This window comes from Nipponia nippon, unplaced genomic scaffold (assembly GCF_047370975.1).
Source record: "Nipponia nippon isolate SJK-2023a ecotype South Korea unplaced genomic scaffold, ASM4737097v1 scaffold_33, whole genome shotgun sequence".
In the NCBI taxonomy this organism is placed as follows: Eukaryota; Metazoa; Chordata; class Aves; order Pelecaniformes; family Threskiornithidae; genus Nipponia; species Nipponia nippon.
In genome coordinates, this window is record NW_028262351.1 from 2105319 (window position 1) to 2127128 (window position 21810).

Sequence of the window (21810 nt, forward strand, 5' to 3'; positions counted from 1 at the left end):
GAATGGAATACATATATATAAAAAGAGAAAGAAAGAGGAAATCAAGCCTGAAGAAAATACACAGAGGAAAAGGGGGTGCTCCCGTTGAGTCACGAGGTTCACAACAGACCCCCTTGCTTTCTAAACTCCTTCTGAGAGAGGAGCCTAGGCGTGGCTGGATCCAATCCTAGTCTCAGACTTGGTCAACGGTTTACGTCTAAGGATTATATGTTTAGCAGTAGTTTAAGGTTTGTTTGCAGCAAGGAGAGAATCACAAAAATCTAATAATAGCTAACCATTAATTAATCTAGCATCTACAAAGTGATTAAATGAGGTTTACTACAATATTTATATCACACACACACAGTAAGCCTAAGTACTCATTATATGCGCAGTTAAAGGTACCAATAAAAATTCCCCCAGGTTTAGCGAAATACTCACTTTAAATGACTGTCTCAATGGGCGAGGGTCGAATCTCGAGGAGCAAGGAGCGCCAGAGTTCAGCTTGAGTTCGCTGCTCTGAGAGGCGTCCCACTCAGAGGGAGATTCTGGTGCAGCCCACTGCAGTCCAGGAGAGCTCAAAGGGTCTCAACTTGGTACCGCTGTTTACAGGGTCATGAGATGATTGCCTTTAGGCATCAGTAAATTTCCCTTCTCCTTTCACAGCCCGTGTTGAAGATTACTGAAGTTCTCAAAAATTCCAGTGATGCTGGGACAAGATCCTCCTGAGTTACAGCCTAGATAAGATAGGCCCCAAGGCTGCCAGGTGGCGACTAGTACAGACGAAAAATATGTTCCAAGGTTGTCAGGGCTGCCTCCCTGGGACAGACAGTGCTGCTCCCACCTCAGCCATGTAAGAGTTTTGATACAGTCAAGGGACGCTTAACCGCCAAACTTGTTACGCAAAGGCCAAGTTTTGACGGGAGTTACTGAGATTGTAAAGCAGCTTCACTTCCCATGCTCTGTCAGGTGCACAAGAAGAAAAGGCGGGGGGGGAATGCACCACCACAATTCACCCCGTGACTAAATTCAATCCATCTCTCTCACAGAGTGGCGGTGTGGTTGCCTCTTGCCTTTGTGCCTAGAAACAGAGTAATGTTATATTCAATTATAATTTTGAGGGAATTTTTGGTTGGTTTCCTTGATTACTAGGATTTAGTTAAGTGTAGCTAAGCAATTTTATATGTACGAGGAGGTTTTTGTAATAATGCTATTTGTCTAACTATTCCCCACACCCTAGCGTATAGGAAAATGTTCACTAACATAGTATAAAAAGAGTTAACAAAACCACAGTAGGGTGTAGCATCTTTTTCAGTGTCCCGGTCGCTGTGGGGAACATCCAAATAAGGTATCCCTCCAGTGATGCTCTCCATCTTTCTTCACTCTTTCCAAGACAGTGTATCTTCCCTGTGTCATGACGGAGGGTTGTCGTGGTTTAACCCCAGCTAGCAACTAAGCACCACACAGCCGCTTGCTTACTCCCCCCCCACCAATGGAATGGGAGAAAGAATCGGAAGGGTAAAAGGGGAAAACTCGTGGGTTGAGATAAGAACAGTTTAATAACTGAAGTAAAATGAAATAGAATAGTAGTAATAGTAATAACAACAATAATAAAAACAAATAATAATAATAATACAATAGTAATACAAAGCAAGTGATACACTGTACAATGGCTCACCACCCGCCAACCGATGCCCAGCCAGTCCCCGAGCAGCGATCACTGCCCCCTGGCCAACTCCCCCAGCTTATATACTGAGCAGGACGTCATGTGGTAATGAATAGCCCCTTGGCCAGTCTGGGCCAGCTGTCCTGGCTGTGCCCCTTCCCAGCTTCTTGTGCACCTGGCAGAGCATGGGAAGCTGAAAAGTCCTTGACTGGTGTGAGCACTACTTAGCAACTACTTGGCAAGAACCAAAACATCAGTGTTATCAACATTGTTCTCATCCTAAACCCAAAACACAGCCCCATACCGGCTACCAAGAAGAAAATTAACTCTATCCCAGCTGAAACCAGGACAGTATCCACCCCTTATTCCATAACATTTATCTCATGCCCAGGTCCCACATTATCCAACACATCCTCATTAACCACCACCCCCTTCCCTTCCTTTGATACAATACACGGGTATCATTCCCTTAGTCTATAGGCTATCCCTCTAGAATGTTTGTTGAGTTCATTTAGTTTATGACTTTCGGCTTCATCTGTCATAACAGTCTTTCAGGGCAGGAGAGGTGGTGTGTGGTGTTGGATTGTTGCATGCTGAAGCCAGTTCTGGTTCCATCACCACTGCACTTTGTTCGGTTTCCTCAGAGCTCATTCTTCATTAATTTGGGTGATTCTTACTGCATACTGTTGATATGGCATATAGTAATCACAGAAGTGATGACATAGAGTATTATATAGCAACAAACATTATATAATTCGGTTCATTGGCTGTTTTCACCCAAAATCAAATCCCCTTGAGGTACACATCGGACTTCCCCATCCTCCTGCATCACCCACCAAGTGCACCCAGGTCCTAGAGCAAAAGCAAACCCACAAATGGGTTTGCCTCTGGCTGAGGTGGGAGTAACCCAGACTGTCTTCCCCAGCATATTTTTTTTATGTGCACTACAGGGACTTTATCCCCCTCTACAGTACGTAAAAGTCTTGACTGGGCAGGGCCAGCTCAACTGGCAGATGCCCTAGTGTTGACTAACCAGGTGGCCTTTGCTAAATGTGTATCCCAATGTCTGAACGTCCCAGCACCCATTGCTCTCAGTGTAGTCTTTAACAGTCCATTGTATCGTTCAATTTTCCTGGAGGCTGGTGCGTGACAAAGGATGTGATATACCCACTCAACACCATGCTCTTTGGCCCAGGTGTCTAAGAGGTTGTTTCGGAAATGAGTCCCATTATCTGACTCAATTCTTTCTGGGGTGCCGTGTCACCATAGGGCTTGCTTTTCAAGGCCCAGGATAGTGTTCCGGGCGGTGGCATGGGGCAGAGAATACGTCTCCAGCCATCCAGTGGTTGCTTCCACCATTGTAAGCACATGGCACTTGCCCTGGTGGGTTTGTGGGAGTGCGATATAATCAATCTGCCAGGCCTCCCTGTATTGATATTTCGGCCATCATCATCCATACCAGAGAGGCTTGAACCACTTGGCTCGCTTGATTGCAGTGCATGTTTCACATTCATGGATAACCTGTGCAATAGTGCCCATGGTTAAGTTCACCCTTCGATTATGAGCCCATCTATATGTTGCATCTCTTCCTTGATGGCCTGAGGTGTCATGGGCCCACTGAGCTAGAAATAATTCACCCTTATGTTGCCAGTCCAGATCCAACTGAGCCAATTCAATCTTAAGCAGCCTGATCCACCTGCTGGTTGTTTTGATGTTCTTCAGTGGCCTGACTCTTGGGTATCTGAGCATCTACATGATGTACTTTTACAACCAGGTTCTCTAACCAGGCAGCAATGTTTTGCCACAATGCGGCAGCCCAGATGGGTTTGCCTCTGCGCTGCGAGTTGCTCTGCTTCCATTGCTGTAACCAACCAGGGCATTTGCCACCACCCATCAGCCAGTACAGAGATAGAGCATTGGCCACTTCTCTCGTTCAACAATATGTAAAGCCAGCTGGATGGCTTTCACCTCTGCAAACTGACTTGATTCACCTTCTCCTTCAGCAGATTCTGCAAGTAGAAAAAGACAGGTGGAGGAATGCACCACCACAGCAAGGCAGGCCTAAACTTTTCGGAACATTTCCCAGAACCCGGGAGGTATTTAAAAGACGTGTAGACGTGGTGCTCAGGGACGTGGTTGAGCGGTGGACTTGGCAGGGTTAGGTTAACGGTTGGACTTGATGATCTTAAAGGTCTTTTCCAACCTAAACGGTTCTATGGTTCTTGGCCGGCTGCCAGGGGTCCACCCAGCTGCCCCTCTTCAACAGGACAGGGGGAGAAAATAGGAGGAAAAAGTTCCTTCAGGAAATATCCACCTGCCAGATCCACAAGCAGCAGGGAAACATCGGCCCTCAGAGTGCCGCGCTTTGGAGTTGTAGCTAGAAGGGCGTTGATAACACACCCGTGTTTCAGCAGCGCTCCCACAGCACGGAGGCTGTCTCTCCAACCACCCCACCCCCAAAGTCCAGTAAGCTGGGGGTGGGCAAGAGGTTGGGAGGGGACAGAGCCAGGACAGCTGACCCAAAGTGACAGAGAGACATATTCCACTGTGCTATGGAAGCACCACAGCTGCCACTCAGACCGATTGTTTTCTCCTACCGCCTCCCTCCTCACCAGAAAAGGGATATCGACGCGGCCTTATCGCACGGCCATTGAGAAAGCGCTCCAACAGGAGTTGGATGCTCCCAACACATTGCGCTGTGCCGAAACCACCCTCGCATGGCACGCCTGTAGCGTCACATACAGTATTTTCTAAAGTTTCAGCAGCAGCCTACGCTGGCTTTATGTACATTTGCGTACCACTTCCAAAAAGCTAAGAGCCTGCTTCCTACAAGACGCAGGAGACTGCTAAGCGGTTCCAGCGTCACGCTTCAAGTGACTGGGCAAATCGCTATCTATCTATAGAACACTGTTAGCAGACTGAAACATTCCACATACTTACACTCCGGGGAGACACCATTTTAACTTGCAGAACTATTTCCCTCAGTAAGACGCGCCAGACAGAGGTGATATCCCCATGCTAAATCTTTATTGTGCAACTGCTGCTCAAAGCTTTTATTACCTTCCACAGGCGCACCTCACAAAAAATTAGACATCAACAGTGGCTAGACTGACGGGCAACAGACGAAATCCATTCAGTGGCGATTTGTACACGTGCAGCAACTCCTGCGGTGCAAAAATCTTAGCCAGGCGGCCAGCCCAACTGACGGCCACCCAGAATGCGCAGATGTACGTGACAGACAGGCTGCCCGCCCTCGGGCCCTTCGTCCACAACCGTCCGGAATCCATCGGTCGGGCCCAGGTGAGCAGCACGCTTCTTGCCAACAATCACTAAACGCCCAAGAAGCTGGAGAAGGAAGTACAAAACCCTAAATAAATAAAATCAAAAGCCACACGCAAAGAGGGGAGAGGGCAGGGAGGGAAGGCATGAGAGCAGAGAACCACCCAGAGAAACCAGTTCGCCAATTCCTAGCAATTCAACCATTGCGCTTCAAATGACTGTCTGTCCGCCTGCAACTGACATTTTCCAAGCAAAGCTACAAAGACCAAGCAGGCACACTGGGGGGGGGGAAGAGCCACGCAATTTTTTTCAGGCTAGACGGTAACGGACTACAAAACCCCAAATAGCCTACTGTGCCCTATCAGGAGGGAAAGGGGGGGATGGGAAAGAGTCCAGTAAATTCGGAACTAATTACAGGTACAGTTTAGCGTACAGAAAGCTTCCACGGTACTTACAGGTTCGCCAGAATCTTCTGCTTCAGATAACCTGATAATTGGCTCCTTCGGCATGACCAGGACAAGCGTCGGAGCTTGGGGTGAAAGATCGTGGAACGCAAGGCGCTGGAGGAAGAGTATAAAACAGTTAAAACGCAATTGGCTTCAGAGAAAGGTAATAGCTTCAGCAAATCAGTATGCCCCACTGAACTCGTACAGAAGCAGATCACCAGATACCCCAAACGCAAGCCGAAACGTTGATTTTTCTTACGCGATGTTAATACTTTCTATACGCAACATACAACGTATTTACGGAGCCCCCTCCAGAAGCGGGATTCAGCATGCGAGGTGATGGGGGCAAGGAGACGGGCCAGTACTTCAGATTAGCCACCTCCAGTACGTTCTGATTCGGGTTGATCATTTCCTAAGCAGTTTTTCTATTCGGTGCGGTCCACGCAGAGGCAGGAGACAAATGGCTTAACTGAATCAGCAAAGAACTTAGCAAAGGGGAAGATCAGCCGCCATTCATTTTCCACGGGACAGGGAGCTCAAGTATTGAACAAAAGCATAATCACAGGAAGCCTGCAAGTGCATGGTACGACTCTGCCTTCCATATTGCACATAAACCCTACCTTCAAAAGCAGAAGACATCCCTAACGGTTAATCGTCAGCATTGTAATAAAAAAATCATACGGGATACTAACTTAAAGTTGACATCGTGTAGGTAACGGCTGCATTTTTCCCCCCACAGTCTAAGCAGCTCGCTCCGGTTCCTAGCACGTTGTGGTGCGCCAGCATCCGTGAACCTTGCAAGCATGCTGTTATCACGGTCCCACTTCACCACAGAAACAAGGTCTGGGAAGCTTTTGCAGCCAGCAGGATGACCGCTTCCTAGAGATTCTTTTGTTGTTGTTGTTTGTTTTAAGAAAAATAAGAAAAGCTGTAACTCTTTGCTTTAATAACCCAGTTTGGGGGCTCAGAACCAAAGCCTAGCACAGCAGAGCTGTGAAGTCTCTATAATGCTATGACGAGGCACATCAAGACCTGCATTTCTCCTATGCAGAACTCGCTCATTACGGTCACTGCTCAGACGTTCGCTGTTTACATACAGACGTGCGTGCGTACGCACACCGGGAAGCCCCGAGGAGACTGACTGCGTGTGCTTGATCTAAGGTTTCAAGACTATCATCCTACACGAGGCAGGACCACCCCCATCCCTCGGCAGCAGCAGCAGCAAACTTTGCACGACTTGCGGTGCCAAAGGGATATCACGCGGCAAACGTCTGCGGCTGCCGCCAAGTGCGTTACCGTCAGAGGCCCTCCTCTGCGCGCGCGCACACGCGACACGGTGGGGCTGGGAACCGAGGCGAGCCGGACAGCACCAGCAACCCAGTACGCGCCGCGGCAGCCGGGGAAGGGGGGCGGGGGGGGCACCGAAGAAGCGCGACGTTTTAGGGATGGTGCAGTAGAGAGCGCCACAACCCAGAAAGGCCCCGTCCGTCCCCCGTCCCTCCCTCCCTCCCTCCCTCCAGCCACCCGCAGCAACGCCGCCACCCGCCCTGCCGCGCTCCCGGGCACCGCGCAACGGGTCCTCGGCTCAGGGTGCCTGCGAGCGCGGGGGGAGGGGGGGAAGGGAACGGAAGGGAAGAGGAACCGCGCACAGAGCAAAGCCGCGGCTACCTGCTCGTCCTCGTCGATGACGTTGGCGGGGAAGCGCCTCGCCGATGATCTTTCCGAAGACAGAAGCGGCGCCACCGGGCCGGGCGGCCCGCGCCCCAAGAATCTCGTCAGCCACGACAACGCCCCTTGTCGCCCCCGCGCTTCCTCCACTCGGCCAGGCCCTCCGCGGCGCCCATTGGGCCGCCAGATCGCCGCCGGCCGATCCCGCGTCTCGACTGGCTGTCTCGTCTGTCGTTTTCGCTTGTCCTCGCCCCCTCGGCGGGTCCGCCCTCGCCGACCTGGTGCTTACCGGGGCTCGGGGAGTTTGCGTGCCCTCGGGGCGCGGAGGGATCCGGCCTGGGGGTGGAGGGAGAAGACGTTGGGCGAGTCCGCGGAGGGATCTGTGCCGTGTAGTGCTGCGACCCCGTGGGCGGGCAACGAGGTCTCAGAAGAGGCTGTTGTACCTAGAAGGACTATTTATTGTTATTTATTACCGCATCGAGTCCGCCCCAAACGTGCTTGTGGCTTTTTGGTGCTGCTCCCTCCAGTCAAACGACTGCTTTTGCCAGGGCAGGGCAGGGCAGGGCAGGCCTTAACTTTTCAGAACGTTTCGCAGAACCAACACAAGTTGCTCGAAATTGTTCCCTGAAAGCCCCACTTCAATTGCAGACGTTTCTAAGCTGCACGCCTCCTGGGAGAAAATAAAATACAAAGCGTGTGCTCGGCACTGGTGGCTCGAGGGCTGGAGGGCAGATCAAGCTAGGATTTGCGCTAAGCTGGGTAGGAGGCTTTTAGAAAAACAGGCGGTGCCCCCAAAGCTGCCCAAGGGTGGTCTGTGGTGCCCTGCACCCCCGGGGACAGTGAGCAATTCGATTGGGCTACACAACTGTGTTGTAACATATATAAACCCTGCTTTCCTCTATATCGGGCCAAGGATATCCTTAGCCGCCTTTGCGGCAAGGGCACGTTGTCGGCTCACGTTCAACTTGGTGTCCACCGGGAGCCCCCCACGTCCTTTTCTGCAAAGCTGCTTTCCAGCCGGTCGGCCTCCAGCATATACTGGTGCATGGGGTTGTTCCTCCCCAGGTGCAGGACCTTGCGCTTCCCCTTGTTGAACCCCACGAGGCTCCTGCCTGCCCATTTCTCCAGCCTGTCGAGGGCCCTCTGGACGGCAGCGCAACCCTCTGGTGTATCAGCCGCTCCTCCCAGTTTTGTATCATCAGCAAACTCGCTGAGGGGCCTGTCTGTCTGCCTACCCATCATCCGGATCGTTAATTAGGATGTTGAACAGGATCGGGCCCAGCACTGACCCCCGGGGTCCACCGCTAGTTCCTGGCCTCCAACTAGACTTCATGCCGCTGATCACCACCCTCTGGGCCCAGCTGTTCAGCCAGTTTTCAACCCACCCCACTGTCTGCTCATCCAGCCCATACTTCATCAGCTTCTCTACGAGGATCTTACGGGAGACGGTGTCAAAAGCCTTCCTGAAGGCTAGGTAGACACTGTCCGCTGCTCTCCCCTCGTCTACCAAGCCGGTCATTTCATCATAGAAGGTTATCAGGTCGGTCAAGCATGACTCCCCCTTGGTGAATCCACGGTGACTACTCCTGATGACCGTCTTGTCCTTCACGTGCCTGGAAGTGGTTTCCAGGATTAGCTGCTCCATCACCTTCGCAGGGATCGAGGTGAGGCTGACCAGCCTGTAGGGTCCTCTTTCTTGCCCTTCTTGGAGAGAGGGGTGACATTTGCATTCCTCCAGTCCTCAGGCACCTCTCCCAATCGCCATGATCGATCAAAGATTATCAAGAGCGGCTTCACAATGACATTCTGCCCGCTCCCCCAGCGCTCACGCGTGCATCCCAGCAGGGCCCGTGGGTGGACTTACGTACGCCCGGTTTGCTTAAGTACTCCCTGAGCAGATCCTCTTCCACCAACGGTACGTCTTCCTTGCTCCAGACTTTCCCCCTGGTCTCTGGGGCCTGGGATTCCTGAAGGCTGGTCTTGCTAGTAAAGACTGAGGCAAAGGCGGCATTCGGTCATAGGAGCAGAGAATGGTTTGGGTAGGAAGGGACCTTTGAAAGATCATCTAGCCCAACCCCTCCGCAACGGGCGGGGACATCTTTCACTCGACCGGGTTGCTCAAAGCCCCGTCCAACCTGACCTTGAACACTTCCAATGATGGGGCATCCACAGCTTCTCTGGGCAACCTGTTTTCCAGTGTCTCACCACCCTCGTCGTAAAAAAAAAATTCTTCCTTTTTTCCAACCGAAACCTACCCTCTTTCAGTTGTTTAAAACTGTTACCCCTTGTCCTGTCACTACAGGCCCTGGTAAAAAAGTCTCTCTCCATCTTTCTTACAAGCCCCCTTCAAGTATTGAAAGGCCGCAATAAGGTCTCCCCGGAGCCTTCTCTTCTCCTCAGCCTTTCGTCATAGGAGAGGTGTTCCAGCCCTCCGACCATTTTCGCGGCCCTCCTCTGGACCCGCTCTAACAGGTCCACGTCTGTCTTGTACTGGGGACCCCAGAGCTGGACGCAGTACTCCAGGTGGGCTCTCACCTCCCTCGACCTGCTGGCCACGCTTCTGTTTACGCGGCCCAGGATTCGATTGGCTTTCCGGCCTGCAAGCGCACGCTGCCAGCTCGCGTCCAATCTTTCGTCCACCGGTACCCCCGAGTCCTTCTCTGCAGGACTGCTCTCAATCCATTCATCACCCAGTCTGTACTGATATCGGGGACTGCCCCGACCCAGGCGCAGGACCTTGCCCTTGGCCTTGTGGAACTTGACGAGGATCGCACGGGCCCACTTCTCCAGCCCGTCAAGGCCCCTCTGGATGGCATCCCTTCCCTCTAGAGTATCAGCTGCACCACTCAGCTTGGCGTCATCCGCAACCTTGCAGAGGGCGCGCTCAATCCCACTAGCTATGTCATTGATGAAGACGTTAAACGGTATTAAACAGTACAGGGAGACCTCATCGCCCTCTACAACTACCTGAAAGGAGGTCGTAGCGAGGCGGGGGTCGGTCTCTTTTCCCAAGTAACAAGCGATAGGACGAGAGGAAACGGCCTCAAGTTGCGCCAGGGGAGGTTTAGATTGGGCATTAGGAAAAATTTCTTCACCGAAAGGGTTGTCGAGCATTGGGACAGGCCGCAGAGGGAAGCGGTTGAGTTACCATCCCTGGAGGTATTTAAAAGACGTGTAGACGTGGTGCTCAGGGACGTGGTTGAGTGGCGGACTTGGCAGCGTTAGGTTAACGGTTGGACTTGATGATCTTAAAGGTCTTTTCCAACCTAAACGGTTCTATGGTTCTTGGCCGGCTGCCAGGGGTCCACCCAGCTGCCCCTCTTCAACAGGACAGGGGGAGAAAATAGGAGGAAAAAGTTCCTTCAGGAAATATCCACCTGCCAGATCCACAGGCAGCAGGGAAACATCGGCCCTCAGAGTGCCGCGCTTTGGAGTTGTAGCTAGAAGGGCGTTGATAACACACCCGTGTTTCAGCAGCGCTCCCACAGCACGGAGGCTGTCTCTCCAACCACCCCACCCCCAAAGTCCAGTAAGCTGGGGGTGGGCAAGAGGTTGGGAGGGGACAGAGCCAGGACAGCTGACCCAAAGTGACAGAGAGACATATTCCACTGTGCTATGGAAGCACCACAGCTGCCACTCAGACCGATTGTTTTCTCCTACCGCCTCCCTCCTCACCAGAAAAGGGATATCGACGCGGCCTTATCGCACGGCCATTGAGAAAGCGCTCCAACAGGAGTTGGATGCTCCCAACACATTGCGCTGTGCCGAAACCACCCTCGCATGGCACGCCTGTAGCGTCACATACAGTATTTTCTAAAGTTTCAGCAGCAGCCTACGCTGGCTTTATGTACATTTGCGTACCACTTCCAAAAAGCTAAGAGCCTGCTTCCTACAAGACGCAGGAGACTGCTAAGCGGTTCCAGCGTCACGCTTCAAGTGACTGGGCAAATCGCTATCTATCTATAGAACACTGTTAGCAGACTGAAACATTCCACATACTTACACTCCGGGGAGACACCATTTTAACTTGCAGAACTATTTCCCTCAGTAAGACGCGCCAGACAGAGGTGATATCCCCATGCTAAATCTTTATTGTGCAACTGCTGCTCAAAGCTTTTATTACCTTCCACAGGCGCACCTCACAAAAAATTAGACATCAACAGTGGCTAGACTGACGGGCAACAGACGAAATCCATTCAGTGGCGATTTGTACACGTGCAGCAACTCCTGCGGTGCAAAAATCTTAGCCAGGCGGCCAGCCCAACTGACGGCCACCCAGAATGCGCAGATGTACGTGACAGACAGGCTGCCCGCCCTCGGGCCCTTCGTCCACAACCGTCCGGAATCCATCGGTCGGGCCCAGGTGAGCAGCACGCTTCTTGCCAACAATCACTAAACGCCCAAGAAGCTGGAGAAGGAAGTACAAAACCCTAAATAAATAAAATCAAAAGCCACACGCAAAGAGGGGAGAGGGCAGGGAGGGAAGGCATGAGAGCAGAGAACCACCCAGAGAAACCAGTTCGCCAATTCCTAGCAATTCAACCATTGCGCTTCAAATGACTGTCTGTCCGCCTGCAACTGACATTTTCCAAGCAAAGCTACAAAGACCAAGCAGGCACACTGGGGGGGGGGGAAGAGCCACGCAATTTTTTTCAGGCTAGACGGTAACGGACTACAAAACCCCAAATAGCCTACTGTGCCCTATCAGGAGGGAAAGGGGGGGATGGGAAAGAGTCCAGTAAATTCGGAACTAATTACAGGTACAGTTTAGCGTACAGAAAGCTTCCACGGTACTTACAGGTTCGCCAGAATCTTCTGCTTCAGATAACCTGATAATTGGCTCCTTCGGCATGACCAGGACAAGCGTCGGAGCTTGGGGTGAAAGATCGTGGAACGCAAGGCGCTGGAGGAAGAGTATAAAACAGTTAAAACGCAATTGGCTTCAGAGAAAGGTAATAGCTTCAGCAAATCAGTATGCCCCACTGAACTCGTACAGAAGCAGATCACCAGATACCCCAAACGCAAGCCGAAACGTTGATTTTTCTTACGCGATGTTAATACTTTCTATACGCAACATACAACATATTTACGGAGCCCCCTCCAGAAGCGGGATTCAGCATGCGAGGTGATGGGGGCAAGGAGACGGGCCAGTACTTCAGATTAGCCACCTCCAGTACGTTCTGATTTGGGTTGATCATTTCCTAAGCAGTTTTTCTATTCGGTGCGGTCCACGCAGAGGCAGGAGACAAATGGCTTAACTGAATCAGCAAAGAACTTAGCAAAGGGGAAGATCAGCCGCCATTCATTTTCCACGGGACAGGGAGCTCAAGTATTGAACAAAAGCATAATCACAGGAAGCCTGCAAGTGCATGGTACGACTCTGCCTTCCATATTGCACATAAACCCTACCTTCAAAAGCAGAAGACATCCCTAACGGTTAATCGTCAGCATTGTAATAAAAAAATCATACGGGACACTAACTTAAAGTTGACATCGTGTAGGTAACGGCTGCATTTTTCCCCCCACAGTCTAAGCAGCTCGCTCCGGTTCCTAGCACGTTGTGGTGCGCCAGCATCCGTGAACCTTGCAAGCATGCTGTTATCACGGTCCCACTTCACCACAGAAACAAGGTCTGGGAAGCTTTTGCAGCCAGCAGGATGACCGCTTCCTAGAGATTCTTTTGTTGTTGTTGTTTGTTTTAAGAAAAATAAGAAAAGCTGTAACTCTTTGCTTTAATAACCCAGTTTGGGGGCTCAGAACCAAAGCCTAGCACAGCAGAGCTGTGAAGTCTCTATAATGCTATGACGAGGCACATCAAGACCTGCATTTCTCCTATGCAGAACTCGCTCATTACGGTCACTGCTCAGACGTTCGCTGTTTACATACAGACGTGCGTGCGTACGCACACCGGGAAGCCCCGAGGAGACTGACTGCGTGTGCTTGATCTAAGGTTTCAAGACTATCATCCTACACGAGGCAGGACCACCCCCATCCCTCGGCAGCAGCAGCAGCAAACTTTGCACGACTTGCGGTGCCAAAGGGATATCACGCGGCAAACGTCTGCGGCTGCCGCCAAGTGCGTTACCGTCAGAGGCCCTCCTCTGCGCGCGCGCACACGCGACACGGTGGGGCTGGGAACCGAGGCGAGCCGGACAGCACCAGCAACCCAGTACGCGCCGCGGCAGCCGGGGAAGGGGGGCGGGGGCACCGAAGAAGCGCGACGTTTTAGGGATGGTGCAGTAGAGAGCGCCACAACCCAGAAAGGCCCCGTCCGTCCCCCGTCCCCCGTCCCTCCCTCCCTCCCTCCCTCCAGCCACCCGCAGCAACGCCGCCACCCGCCCTGCCGCGCTCCCGGGCACCGCGCAACGGGTCCTCGGCTCAGGGTGCCTGCGAGCGCGGGGGGAGGGGGGGAAGGGAACGGAAGGGAAGAGGAACCGCGCACAGAGCAAAGCCGCGGCTACCTGCTCGTCCTCGTCGATGACGTTGGCGGGGAAGCGCCTCGCCGATGATCTTTCCGAAGACAGAAGCGGCGCCACCGGGCCGGGCGGCCCGCGCCCCAAGAATCTCGTCAGCCACGACAACGCCCCTTGTCGCCCCCGCGCTTCCTCCACTCGGCCAGGCCCTCCGCGGCGCCCATTGGGCCGCCAGATCGCCGCCGGCCGATCCCGCGTCTCGACTGGCTGTCTCGTCTGTCGTTTTCGCTTGTCCTCGCCCCCTCGGCGGGTCCGCCCTCGCCGACCTGGTGCTTACCGGGGCTCGGGGAGTTTGCGTGCCCTCGGGGCGCGGAGGGATCCGGCCTGGGGGTGGAGGGAGAAGACGTTGGGCGAGTCCGCGGAGGGATCTGTGCCGTGTAGTGCTGCGACCCCGTGGGCGGGCAACGAGGTCTCAGAAGAGGCTGTTGTACCTAGAAGGACTATTTATTGTTATTTATTACCGCATCGAGTCCGCCCCAAACGTGCTTGTGGCTTTTTGGTGCTGCTCCCTCCAGTCAAACGACTGCTTTTGCCAGGGCAGGGCAGGGCAGGGCAGGCCTTAACTTTTCAGAACGTTTCGCAGAACCAACACAAGTTGCTCGAAATTGTTCCCTGAAAGCCCCACTTCAATTGCAGACGTTTCTAAGCTGCACGCCTCCTGGGAGAAAATAAAATACAAAGCGTGTGCTCGGCACTGGTGGCTCGAGGGCTGGAGGGCAGATCAAGCTAGGATTTGCGCTAAGCTGGGTAGGAGGCTTTTAGAAAAACAGGCGGTGCCCCCAAAGCTGCCCAAGGGTGGTCTGTGGTGCCCTGCACCCCCGGGGACAGTGAGCAATTCGATTGGGCTACACAACTGTGTTGTAACATATATAAACCCTGCTTTCCTCTATATCGGGCCAAGGATATCCTTAGCCGCCTTTGCGGCAAGGGCACGTTGTCGGCTCACGTTCAACTTGGTGTCCACCGGGAGCCCCCCACGTCCTTTTCTGCAAAGCTGCTTTCCAGCCGGTCGGCCTCCAGCATATACTGGTGCATGGGGTTGTTCCTCCCCAGGTGCAGGACCTTGCGCTTCCCCTTGTTGAACCCCACGAGGCTCCTGCCTGCCCATTTCTCCAGCCTGTCGAGGGCCCTCTGGACGGCAGCGCAACCCCCTGGTGTATCAGCCGCTCCTCCCAGTTTTGTATCATCAGCAAACTCGCTGAGGGGCCTGTCTGTCTGCCTACCCATCATCCGGATCGTTAATTAGGATGTTGAACAGGATCGGGCCCAGCACTGACCCCCGGGGTCCACCGCTAGTTCCTGGCCTCCAACTAGACTTCATGCCGCTGATCACCACCCTCTGGGCCCAGCTGTTCAGCCAGTTTTCAACCCACCCCACTGTCTGCTCATCCAGCCCATACTTCATCAGCTTCTCTACGAGGATCTTACGGGAGACGGTGTCAAAAGCCTTCCTGAAGGCTAGGTAGACACTGTCCGCTGCTCTCCCCTCGTCTACCAAGCCGGTCATTTCATCATAGAAGGTTATCAGGTCGGTCAAGCATGACTCCCCCTTGGTGAATCCACGGTGACTACTCCTGATGACCGTCTTGTCCTTCACGTGCCTGGAAGTGGTTTCCAGGATTAGCTGCTCCATCACCTTCGCAGGGATCGAGGTGAGGCTGACCAGCCTGTAGGGTCCTCTTTCTTGCCCTTCTTGGAGAGAGGGGTGACATTTGCATTCCTCCAGTCCTCAGGCACCTCTCCCAATCGCCATGATCGATCAAAGATTATCAAGAGCGGCTTCACAATGACATTCTGCCCGCTCCCCCAGCGCTCACGCGTGCATCCCAGCAGGGCCCGTGGGTGGACTTACGTACGCCCGGTTTGCTTAAGTACTCCCTGAGCAGATCCTCTTCCACCAACGGTACGTCTTCCTTGCTCCAGACTTTCCCCCTGGTCTCTGGGGCCTGGGATTCCTGAAGGCTGGTCTTGCTAGTAAAGACTGAGGCAAAGGCGGCATTCGGTCATAGGAGCAGAGAATGGTTTGGGTAGGAAGGGACCTTTGAAAGATCATCTAGCCCAACCCCTCCGCAACGGGCGGGGACATCTTTCACTCGACCGGGTTGCTCAAAGCCCCGTCCAACCTGACCTTGAACACTTCCAATGATGGGGCATCCACAGCTTCTCTGGGCAACCTGTTTTCCAGTGTCTCACCACCCTCGTCGTAAAAAAAAATTCTTCCTTTTTTCCAACCGAAACCTACCCTCTTTCAGTTGTTTAAAACTGTTACCCCTTGTCCTGTCACTACAGGCCCTGGTAAAAAAGTCTCTCTCCATCTTTCTTACAAGCCCCCTTCAAGTATTGAAAGGCCGCAATAAGGTCTCCCCGGAGCCTTCTCTTCTCCTCAGCCTTTCGTCATAGGAGAGGTGTTCCAGCCCTCCGACCATTTTCGCGGCCCTCCTCTGGACCCGCTCTAACAGGTCCACGTCTGTCTTGTACTGGGGACCCCAGAGCTGGACGCAGTACTCCAGGTGGGCTCTCACCTCCCTCGACCTGCTGGCCACGCTTCTGTTTACGCGGCCCAGGATTCGATTGGCTTTCCGGCCTGCAAGCGCACACTGCCAGCTCGCGTCCAATCTTTCGTCCACCGGTACCCCCGAGTCCTTCTCTGCAGGACTGCTCTCAATCCATTCATCACCCAGTCTGTACTGATATCGGGGACTGCCCCGACCCAGGCGCAGGACCTTGCCCTTGGCCTTGTGGAACTTGACGAGGATCGCACGGGCCCACTTCTCCAGCCCGTCAAGGCCCCTCTGGATGGCATCCCTTCCCTCTAGAGTATCAGCTGCACCACTCAGCTTGGCGTCATCCGCAACCTTGCAGAGGGCGCGCTCAATCCCACTAGCTATGTCATTGATGAAGACGTTAAACGGTATTAAACAGTACAGGGAGACCTCATCGCCCTCTACAACTACCTGAAAGGAGGTCGTAGCGAGGCGGGGGTCGGTCTCTTTTCCCAAGTAACAAGCGATAGGACGAGAGGAAACGGCCTCAAGTTGCGCCAGGGGAGGTTTAGATTGGGCATTAGGAAAAATTTCTTCACCGAAAGGGTTGTCGAGCATTGGGACAGGCCGCAGAGGGAAGCGGTTGAGTTACCATCCCTGGAGGTATTTAAAAGACGTGTAGACGTGGTGCTCAGGGACGTGGTTGAGTGGCGGACTTGGCAGCGTTAGGTTAACGGTTGGACTTGATGATCTTAAAGGTCTTTTCCAACCTAAACGGTTCTATGGTTCTTGGCCGGCTGCCAGGGGTCCACCCAGCTGCCCCTCTTCAACAGGACAGGGGAGAAAATAGGAGGAAAAAGTTCCTTCAGGAAATATCCACCTGCCAGATCCACAGGCAGCAGGGAAACATCGGCCCTCAGAGTGCCGCGCTTTGGAGTTGTAGCTAGAAGGGCGTTGATAACACACCCGTGTTTCAGCAGCGCTCCCACAGCACGGAGGCTGTCTCTCCAACCACCCCACCCCCAAAGTCCAGTAAGCTGGGGGTGGGCAAGAGGTTGGGAGGGGACAGAGCCAGGACAGCTGACCCAAAGTGACAGAGAGACATATTCCACTGTGCTATGGAAGCACCACAGCTGCCACTCAGACCGATTGTTTTCTCCTACCGCCTCCCTCCTCACCAGAAAAGGGATATCGACGCGGCCTTATCGCACGGCCATTGAGAAAGCGCTCCAACAGGAGTTGGATGCTCCCAACACATTGCGCTGTGCCGAAACCACCCTCGCATGGCACGCCTGTAGCGTCACATACAGTATTTTCTAAAGTTTCAGCAGCAGCCTACGCTGGCTTTATGTACATTTGCGTACCACTTCCAAAAAGCTAAGAGCCTGCTTCCTACAAGACGCAGGAGACTGCTAAGCGGTTCCAGCGTCACGCTTCAAGTGACTGGGCAAATCGCTATCTATCTATAGAACACTGTTAGCAGACTGAAACATTCCACATACTTACACTCCGGGGAGACACCATTTTAACTTGCAGAACTATTTCCCTCAGTAAGACGCGCCAGACAGAGGTGATATCCCCATGCTAAATCTTTATTGTGCAACTGCTGCTCAAAGCTTTTATTACCTTCCACAGGCGCACCTCACAAAAAATTAGACATCAACAGTGGCTAGACTGACGGGCAACAGACGAAATCCATTCAGTGGCGATTTGTACACGTGCAGCAACTCCTGCGGTGCAAAAATCTTAGCCAGGCGGCCAGCCCAACTGACGGCCACCCAGAATGCGCAGATGTACGTGACAGACAGGCTGCCCGCCCTCGGGCCCTTCGTCCACAACCGTCCGGAATCCATCGGTCGGGCCCAGGTGAGCAGCACGCTTCTTGCCAACAATCACTAAACGCCCAAGAAGCTGGAGAAGGAAGTACAAAACCCTAAATAAATAAAATCAAAAGCCACACGCAAAGAGGGGAGAGGGCAGGGAGGGAAGGCATGAGAGCAGAGAACCACCCAGAGAAACCAGTTCGCCAATTCCTAGCAATTCAACCATTGCGCTTCAAATGACTGTCTGTCCGCCTGCAACTGACATTTTCCAAGCAAAGCTACAAAGACCAAGCAGGCACACTGGGGGGGGGGGGAAGAGCCACGCAATTTTTTTCAGGCTAGACGGTAACGGACTACAAAACCCCAAATAGCCTACTGTGCCCTATCAGGAGGGAAAGGGGGGGATGGGAAAGAGTCCAGTAAATTCGGAACTAATTACAGGTACAGTTTAGCGTACAGAAAGCTTCCACGGTACTTACAGGTTCGCCAGAATCTTCTGCTTCAGATAACCTGATAATTGGCTCCTTCGGCATGACCAGGACAAGCGTCGGAGCTTGGGGTGAAAGATCGTGGAACGCAAGGCGCTGGAGGAAGAGTATAAAACAGTTAAAACGCAATTGGCTTCAGAGAAAGGTAATAGCTTCAGCAAATCAGTATGCCCCACTGAACTCGTACAGAAGCAGATCACCAGATACCCCAAACGCAAGCCGAAACGTTGATTTTTCTTACGCGATGTTAATACTTTCTATACGCAACATACAACATATTTACGGAGCCCCCTCCAGAAGCGGGATTCAGCATGCGAGGTGATGGGGGCAAGGAGACGGGCCAGTACTTCAGATTAGCCACCTCCAGTACGTTCTGATTTGGGTTGATCATTTCCTAAGCAGTTTTTCTATTCGGTGCGGTCCACGCAGAGGCAGGAGACAAATGGCTTAACTGAATCAGCAAAGAACTTAGCAAAGGGGAAGATCAGCCGCCATTCATTTTCCACGGGACAGGGAGCTCAAGTATTGAACAAAAGCATAATCACAGGAAGCCTGCAAGTGCATGGTACGACTCTGCCTTCCATATTGCACATAAACCCTACCTTCAAAAGCAGAAGACATCCCTAACGGTTAATCGTCAGCATTGTAATAAAAAAATCATACGGGACACTAACTTAAAGTTGACATCGTGTAGGTAACGGCTGCATTTTTCCCCCCACAGTCTAAGCAGCTCGCTCCGGTTCCTAGCACGTTGTGGTGCGCCAGCATCCGTGAACCTTGCAAGCATGCTGTTATCACGGTCCCACTTCACCACAGAAACAAGGTCTGGGAAGCTTTTGCAGCCAGCAGGATGACCGCTTCCTAGAGATTCTTTTGTTGTTGTTGTTTGTTTTAAGAAAAATAAGAAAAGCTGTAACTCTTTGCTTTAATAACCCAGTTTGGGGGCTCAGAACCAAAGCCTAGCACAGCAGAGCTGTGAAGTCTCTATAATGCTATGACGAGGCACATCAAGACCTGCATTTCTCCTATGCAGAACTCGCTCATTACGGTCACTGCTCAGACGTTCGCTGTTTACATACAGACGTGCGTGCGTACGCACACCGGGAAGCCCCGAGGAGACTGACTGCGTGTGCTTGATCTAAGGTTTCAAGACTATCATCCTACACGAGGCAGGACCACCCCCATCCCTCGGCAGCAGCAGCAGCAAACTTTGCACGACTTGCGGTGCCAAAGGGATATCACGCGGCAAACGTCTGCGGCTGCCGCCAAGTGCGTTACCGTCAGAGGCCCTCCTCTGCGCGCGCGCACACGCGACACGGTGGGGCTGGGAACCGAGGCGAGCCGGACAGCACCAGCAACCCAGTACGCGCCGCGGCAGCCGGGGAAGGGGGGGGGGGCACCGAAGAAGCGCGACGTTTTAGGGATGGTGCAGTAGAGAGCGCCACAACCCAGAAAGGCCCCGTCCGTCCCCCGTCCCTCCCTCCCTCCCTCCCTCCCTCCAGCCACCCGCAGCAACGCCGCCACCCGCCCTGCCGCGCTCCCGGGCACCGCGCAACGGGTCCTCGGCTCAGGGTGCCTGCGAGCGCGGGGGGAGGGGGGGAAGGGAACGGAAGGGAAGAGGAACCGCGCACAGAGCAAAGCCGCGGCTACCTGCTCGTCCTCGTCGATGACGTTGGCGGGGAAGCGCCTTGCCGATGATCTTTCCGAAGACAGAAGCGGCGCCACCGGGCCGGGCGGCCCGCGCCCCAAGAATCTCGTCAGCCACGACAACGCCCCTTGTCGCCCCCGCGCTTCCTCCACTCGGCCAGGCCCTCCGCGGCGCCCATTGGGCCGCCAGATCGCCGCCGGCCGATCCCGCGTCTCGACTGGCTGTCTCGTCTGTCGTTTTCGCTTGTCCTCGCCCCCTCGGCGGGTCCGCCCTCGCCGACCTGGTGCTTACCGGGGCTCGGGGAGTTTGCGTGCCCTCGGGGCGCGGAGGGATCCGGCCTGGGGGTGGAGGGAGAAGACGTTGGGCGAGTCCGCGGAGGGATCTGTGCCGTGTAGTGCTGCGACCCCGTGGGCGGGCAACGAGGTCTCAGAAGAGGCTGTTGTACCTAGAAGGACTATTTATTGTTATTTATTACCGCATCGAGTCCGCCCCAAACGTGCTTGTGGCTTTTTGGTGCTGCTCCCTCCAGTCAAACGACTGCTTTTGCCCAGGGCAGGGCAGGGCAGGGCAGGGCAGGGCAGGCCTTAACTTTTCAGAACGTTTCGCAGAACCAACACAAGTTGCTCGAAATTGTTCCCTGAAAGCCCCACTTCAATTGCAGACGTTTCTAAGCTGCACGCCTCCTGGGAGAAAATAAAATACAAAGCGTGTGCTCGGCACTGGTGGCTCGAGGGCTGGAGGGCAGATCAAGCTAGGATTTGCGCTAAGCTGGGTAGGAGGCTTTTAGAAAAACAGGCGGTGCCCCCAAAGCTGCCCAAGGGTGGTCTGTGGTGCCCTGCACCCCCGGGGACAGTGAGCAATTCGATTGGGCTACACAACTGTGTTGTAACATATATAAACCCTGCTTTCCTCTATATCGGGCCAAGGATATCCTTAGCCGCCTTTGCGGCAAGGGCACGTTGTCGGCTCACGTTCAACTTGGTGTCCACCGGGAGCCCCCCACGTCCTTTTCTGCAAAGCTGCTTTCCAGCCGGTCGGCCTCCAGCATATACTGGTGCATGGGGTTGTTCCTCCCCAGGTGCAGGACCTTGCGCTTCCCCTTGTTGAACCCCACGAGGCTCCTGCCTGCCCATTTCTCCAGCCTGTCGAGGGCCCTCTGGACGGCAGCGCAACCCCCTGGTGTATCAGCCGCTCCTCCCAGTTTTGTATCATCAGCAAACTCGCTGAGGGGCCTGTCTGTCTGCCTACCCATCATCCGGATCGTTAATTAGGATGTTGAACAGGATCGGGCCCAGCACTGACCCCCGGGGTCCACCGCTAGTTCCTGGCCTCCAACTAGACTTCATGCCGCTGATCACCACCCTCTGGGCCCAGCTGTTCAGCCAGTTTTCAACCCACCCCACTGTCTGCTCATCCAGCCCATACTTCATCAGCTTCTCTACGAGGATCTTACGGGAGACGGTGTCAAAAGCCTTCCTGAAGGCTAGGTAGACACTGTCCGCTGCTCTCCCCTCGTCTACCAAGCCGGTCATTTCATCATAGAAGGTTATCAGGTCGGTCAAGCATGACTCCCCCTTGGTGAATCCACGGTGACTACTCCTGATGACCGTCTTGTCCTTCACGTGCCTGGAAGTGGTTTCCAGGATTAGCTGCTCCATCACCTTCGCAGGGATCGAGGTGAGGCTGACCAGCCTGTAGGGTCCTCTTTCTTGCCCTTCTTGGAGAGAGGGGTGACATTTGCATTCCTCCAGTCCTCAGGCACCTCTCCCAATCGCCATGATCGATCAAAGATTATCAAGAGCGGCTTCACAATGACATTCTGCCCGCTCCCCCAGCGCTCACGCGTGCATCCCAGCA

At 53.7% G+C, this 21810-nt stretch overlaps 5 protein-coding genes across 8 annotated transcripts; all 5 read right to left on the reverse strand.

Annotated features, from left to right (window-relative positions):
- Positions 1-4650: 4650 nt before the first annotated feature.
- Positions 4651-7083, reverse strand: LOC148054160 (adenosine 5'-monophosphoramidase HINT1-like). Its single transcript, XM_087770673.1, has 3 exons — positions 7039-7083; positions 5380-5484; positions 4651-4990 (listed from the first exon to the last, which is right to left on the reverse strand). The coding sequence occupies exons 2-3, from the start codon at positions 5431-5433 to the stop codon at positions 4826-4828; spliced, it is 219 nt and encodes a 72-aa protein (XP_087626799.1). The 5' UTR covers positions 5434-5484; positions 7039-7083; the 3' UTR covers positions 4651-4825.
- A 163-nt stretch (positions 7084-7246) lies between these two features.
- On the reverse strand, positions 7247-10964 carry LOC148054161 (uncharacterized). 2 transcript variants are annotated; one of them, XM_087770668.1, is made up of 3 exons: positions 8479-10964; positions 7512-7708; positions 7247-7374 (listed from the first exon to the last, which is right to left on the reverse strand). In XM_087770668.1, exon 1 carries the CDS (start codon positions 10150-10152, stop codon positions 9385-9387), a length of 768 nt encoding a protein of 255 aa, XP_087626794.1. In that variant the 5' UTR covers positions 10153-10964; the 3' UTR covers positions 7247-7374; positions 7512-7708; positions 8479-9384. The 2 variants fall into 2 exon arrangements, with proteins under 2 accessions (XP_087626794.1, XP_087626795.1); XM_087770669.1 differs by lacking the exons at positions 7247-7374; positions 7512-7708 and having other exon boundaries at positions 8219-8739; positions 8903-10964.
- Positions 9206-16822, reverse strand: LOC148054162 (uncharacterized). Of its 3 annotated transcripts, none has more exons than XM_087770672.1 (2): positions 15635-16822; positions 9206-9224 (listed from the first exon to the last, which is right to left on the reverse strand). In XM_087770672.1, exon 1 carries the CDS (start codon positions 16610-16612, stop codon positions 15845-15847), a length of 768 nt encoding a protein of 255 aa, XP_087626798.1. In that variant the 5' UTR covers positions 16613-16822; the 3' UTR covers positions 9206-9224; positions 15635-15844. The 3 variants fall into 3 exon arrangements, with proteins under 3 accessions (XP_087626798.1, XP_087626797.1, XP_087626796.1); XM_087770671.1 differs by lacking the exon at positions 9206-9224 and adding an exon at positions 13784-15200 and having other exon boundaries at positions 15364-16822; XM_087770670.1 differs by lacking the exon at positions 9206-9224 and adding an exon at positions 13784-14169 and having other exon boundaries at positions 14940-16822.
- LOC148054163 (adenosine 5'-monophosphoramidase HINT1-like) lies at positions 11107-13547 on the reverse strand. The gene is made up of 3 exons (XM_087770675.1): positions 13500-13547; positions 11837-11941; positions 11107-11446 (listed from the first exon to the last, which is right to left on the reverse strand). Exons 2-3 carry the CDS (start codon positions 11888-11890, stop codon positions 11282-11284), a joined length of 219 nt encoding a protein of 72 aa, XP_087626801.1. The 5' UTR covers positions 11891-11941; positions 13500-13547; the 3' UTR covers positions 11107-11281.
- A 743-nt stretch (positions 16823-17565) lies between the features above and the next one.
- On the reverse strand, positions 17566-20314 carry LOC148054164 (adenosine 5'-monophosphoramidase HINT1-like). The gene is made up of 3 exons (XM_087770811.1): positions 19956-20314; positions 18297-18401; positions 17566-17905 (listed from the first exon to the last, which is right to left on the reverse strand). Exons 2-3 carry the CDS (start codon positions 18348-18350, stop codon positions 17741-17743), a joined length of 219 nt encoding a protein of 72 aa, XP_087626937.1. The 5' UTR covers positions 18351-18401; positions 19956-20314; the 3' UTR covers positions 17566-17740.
- Between the last annotated feature and the right edge of the window lie 1496 nt (positions 20315-21810).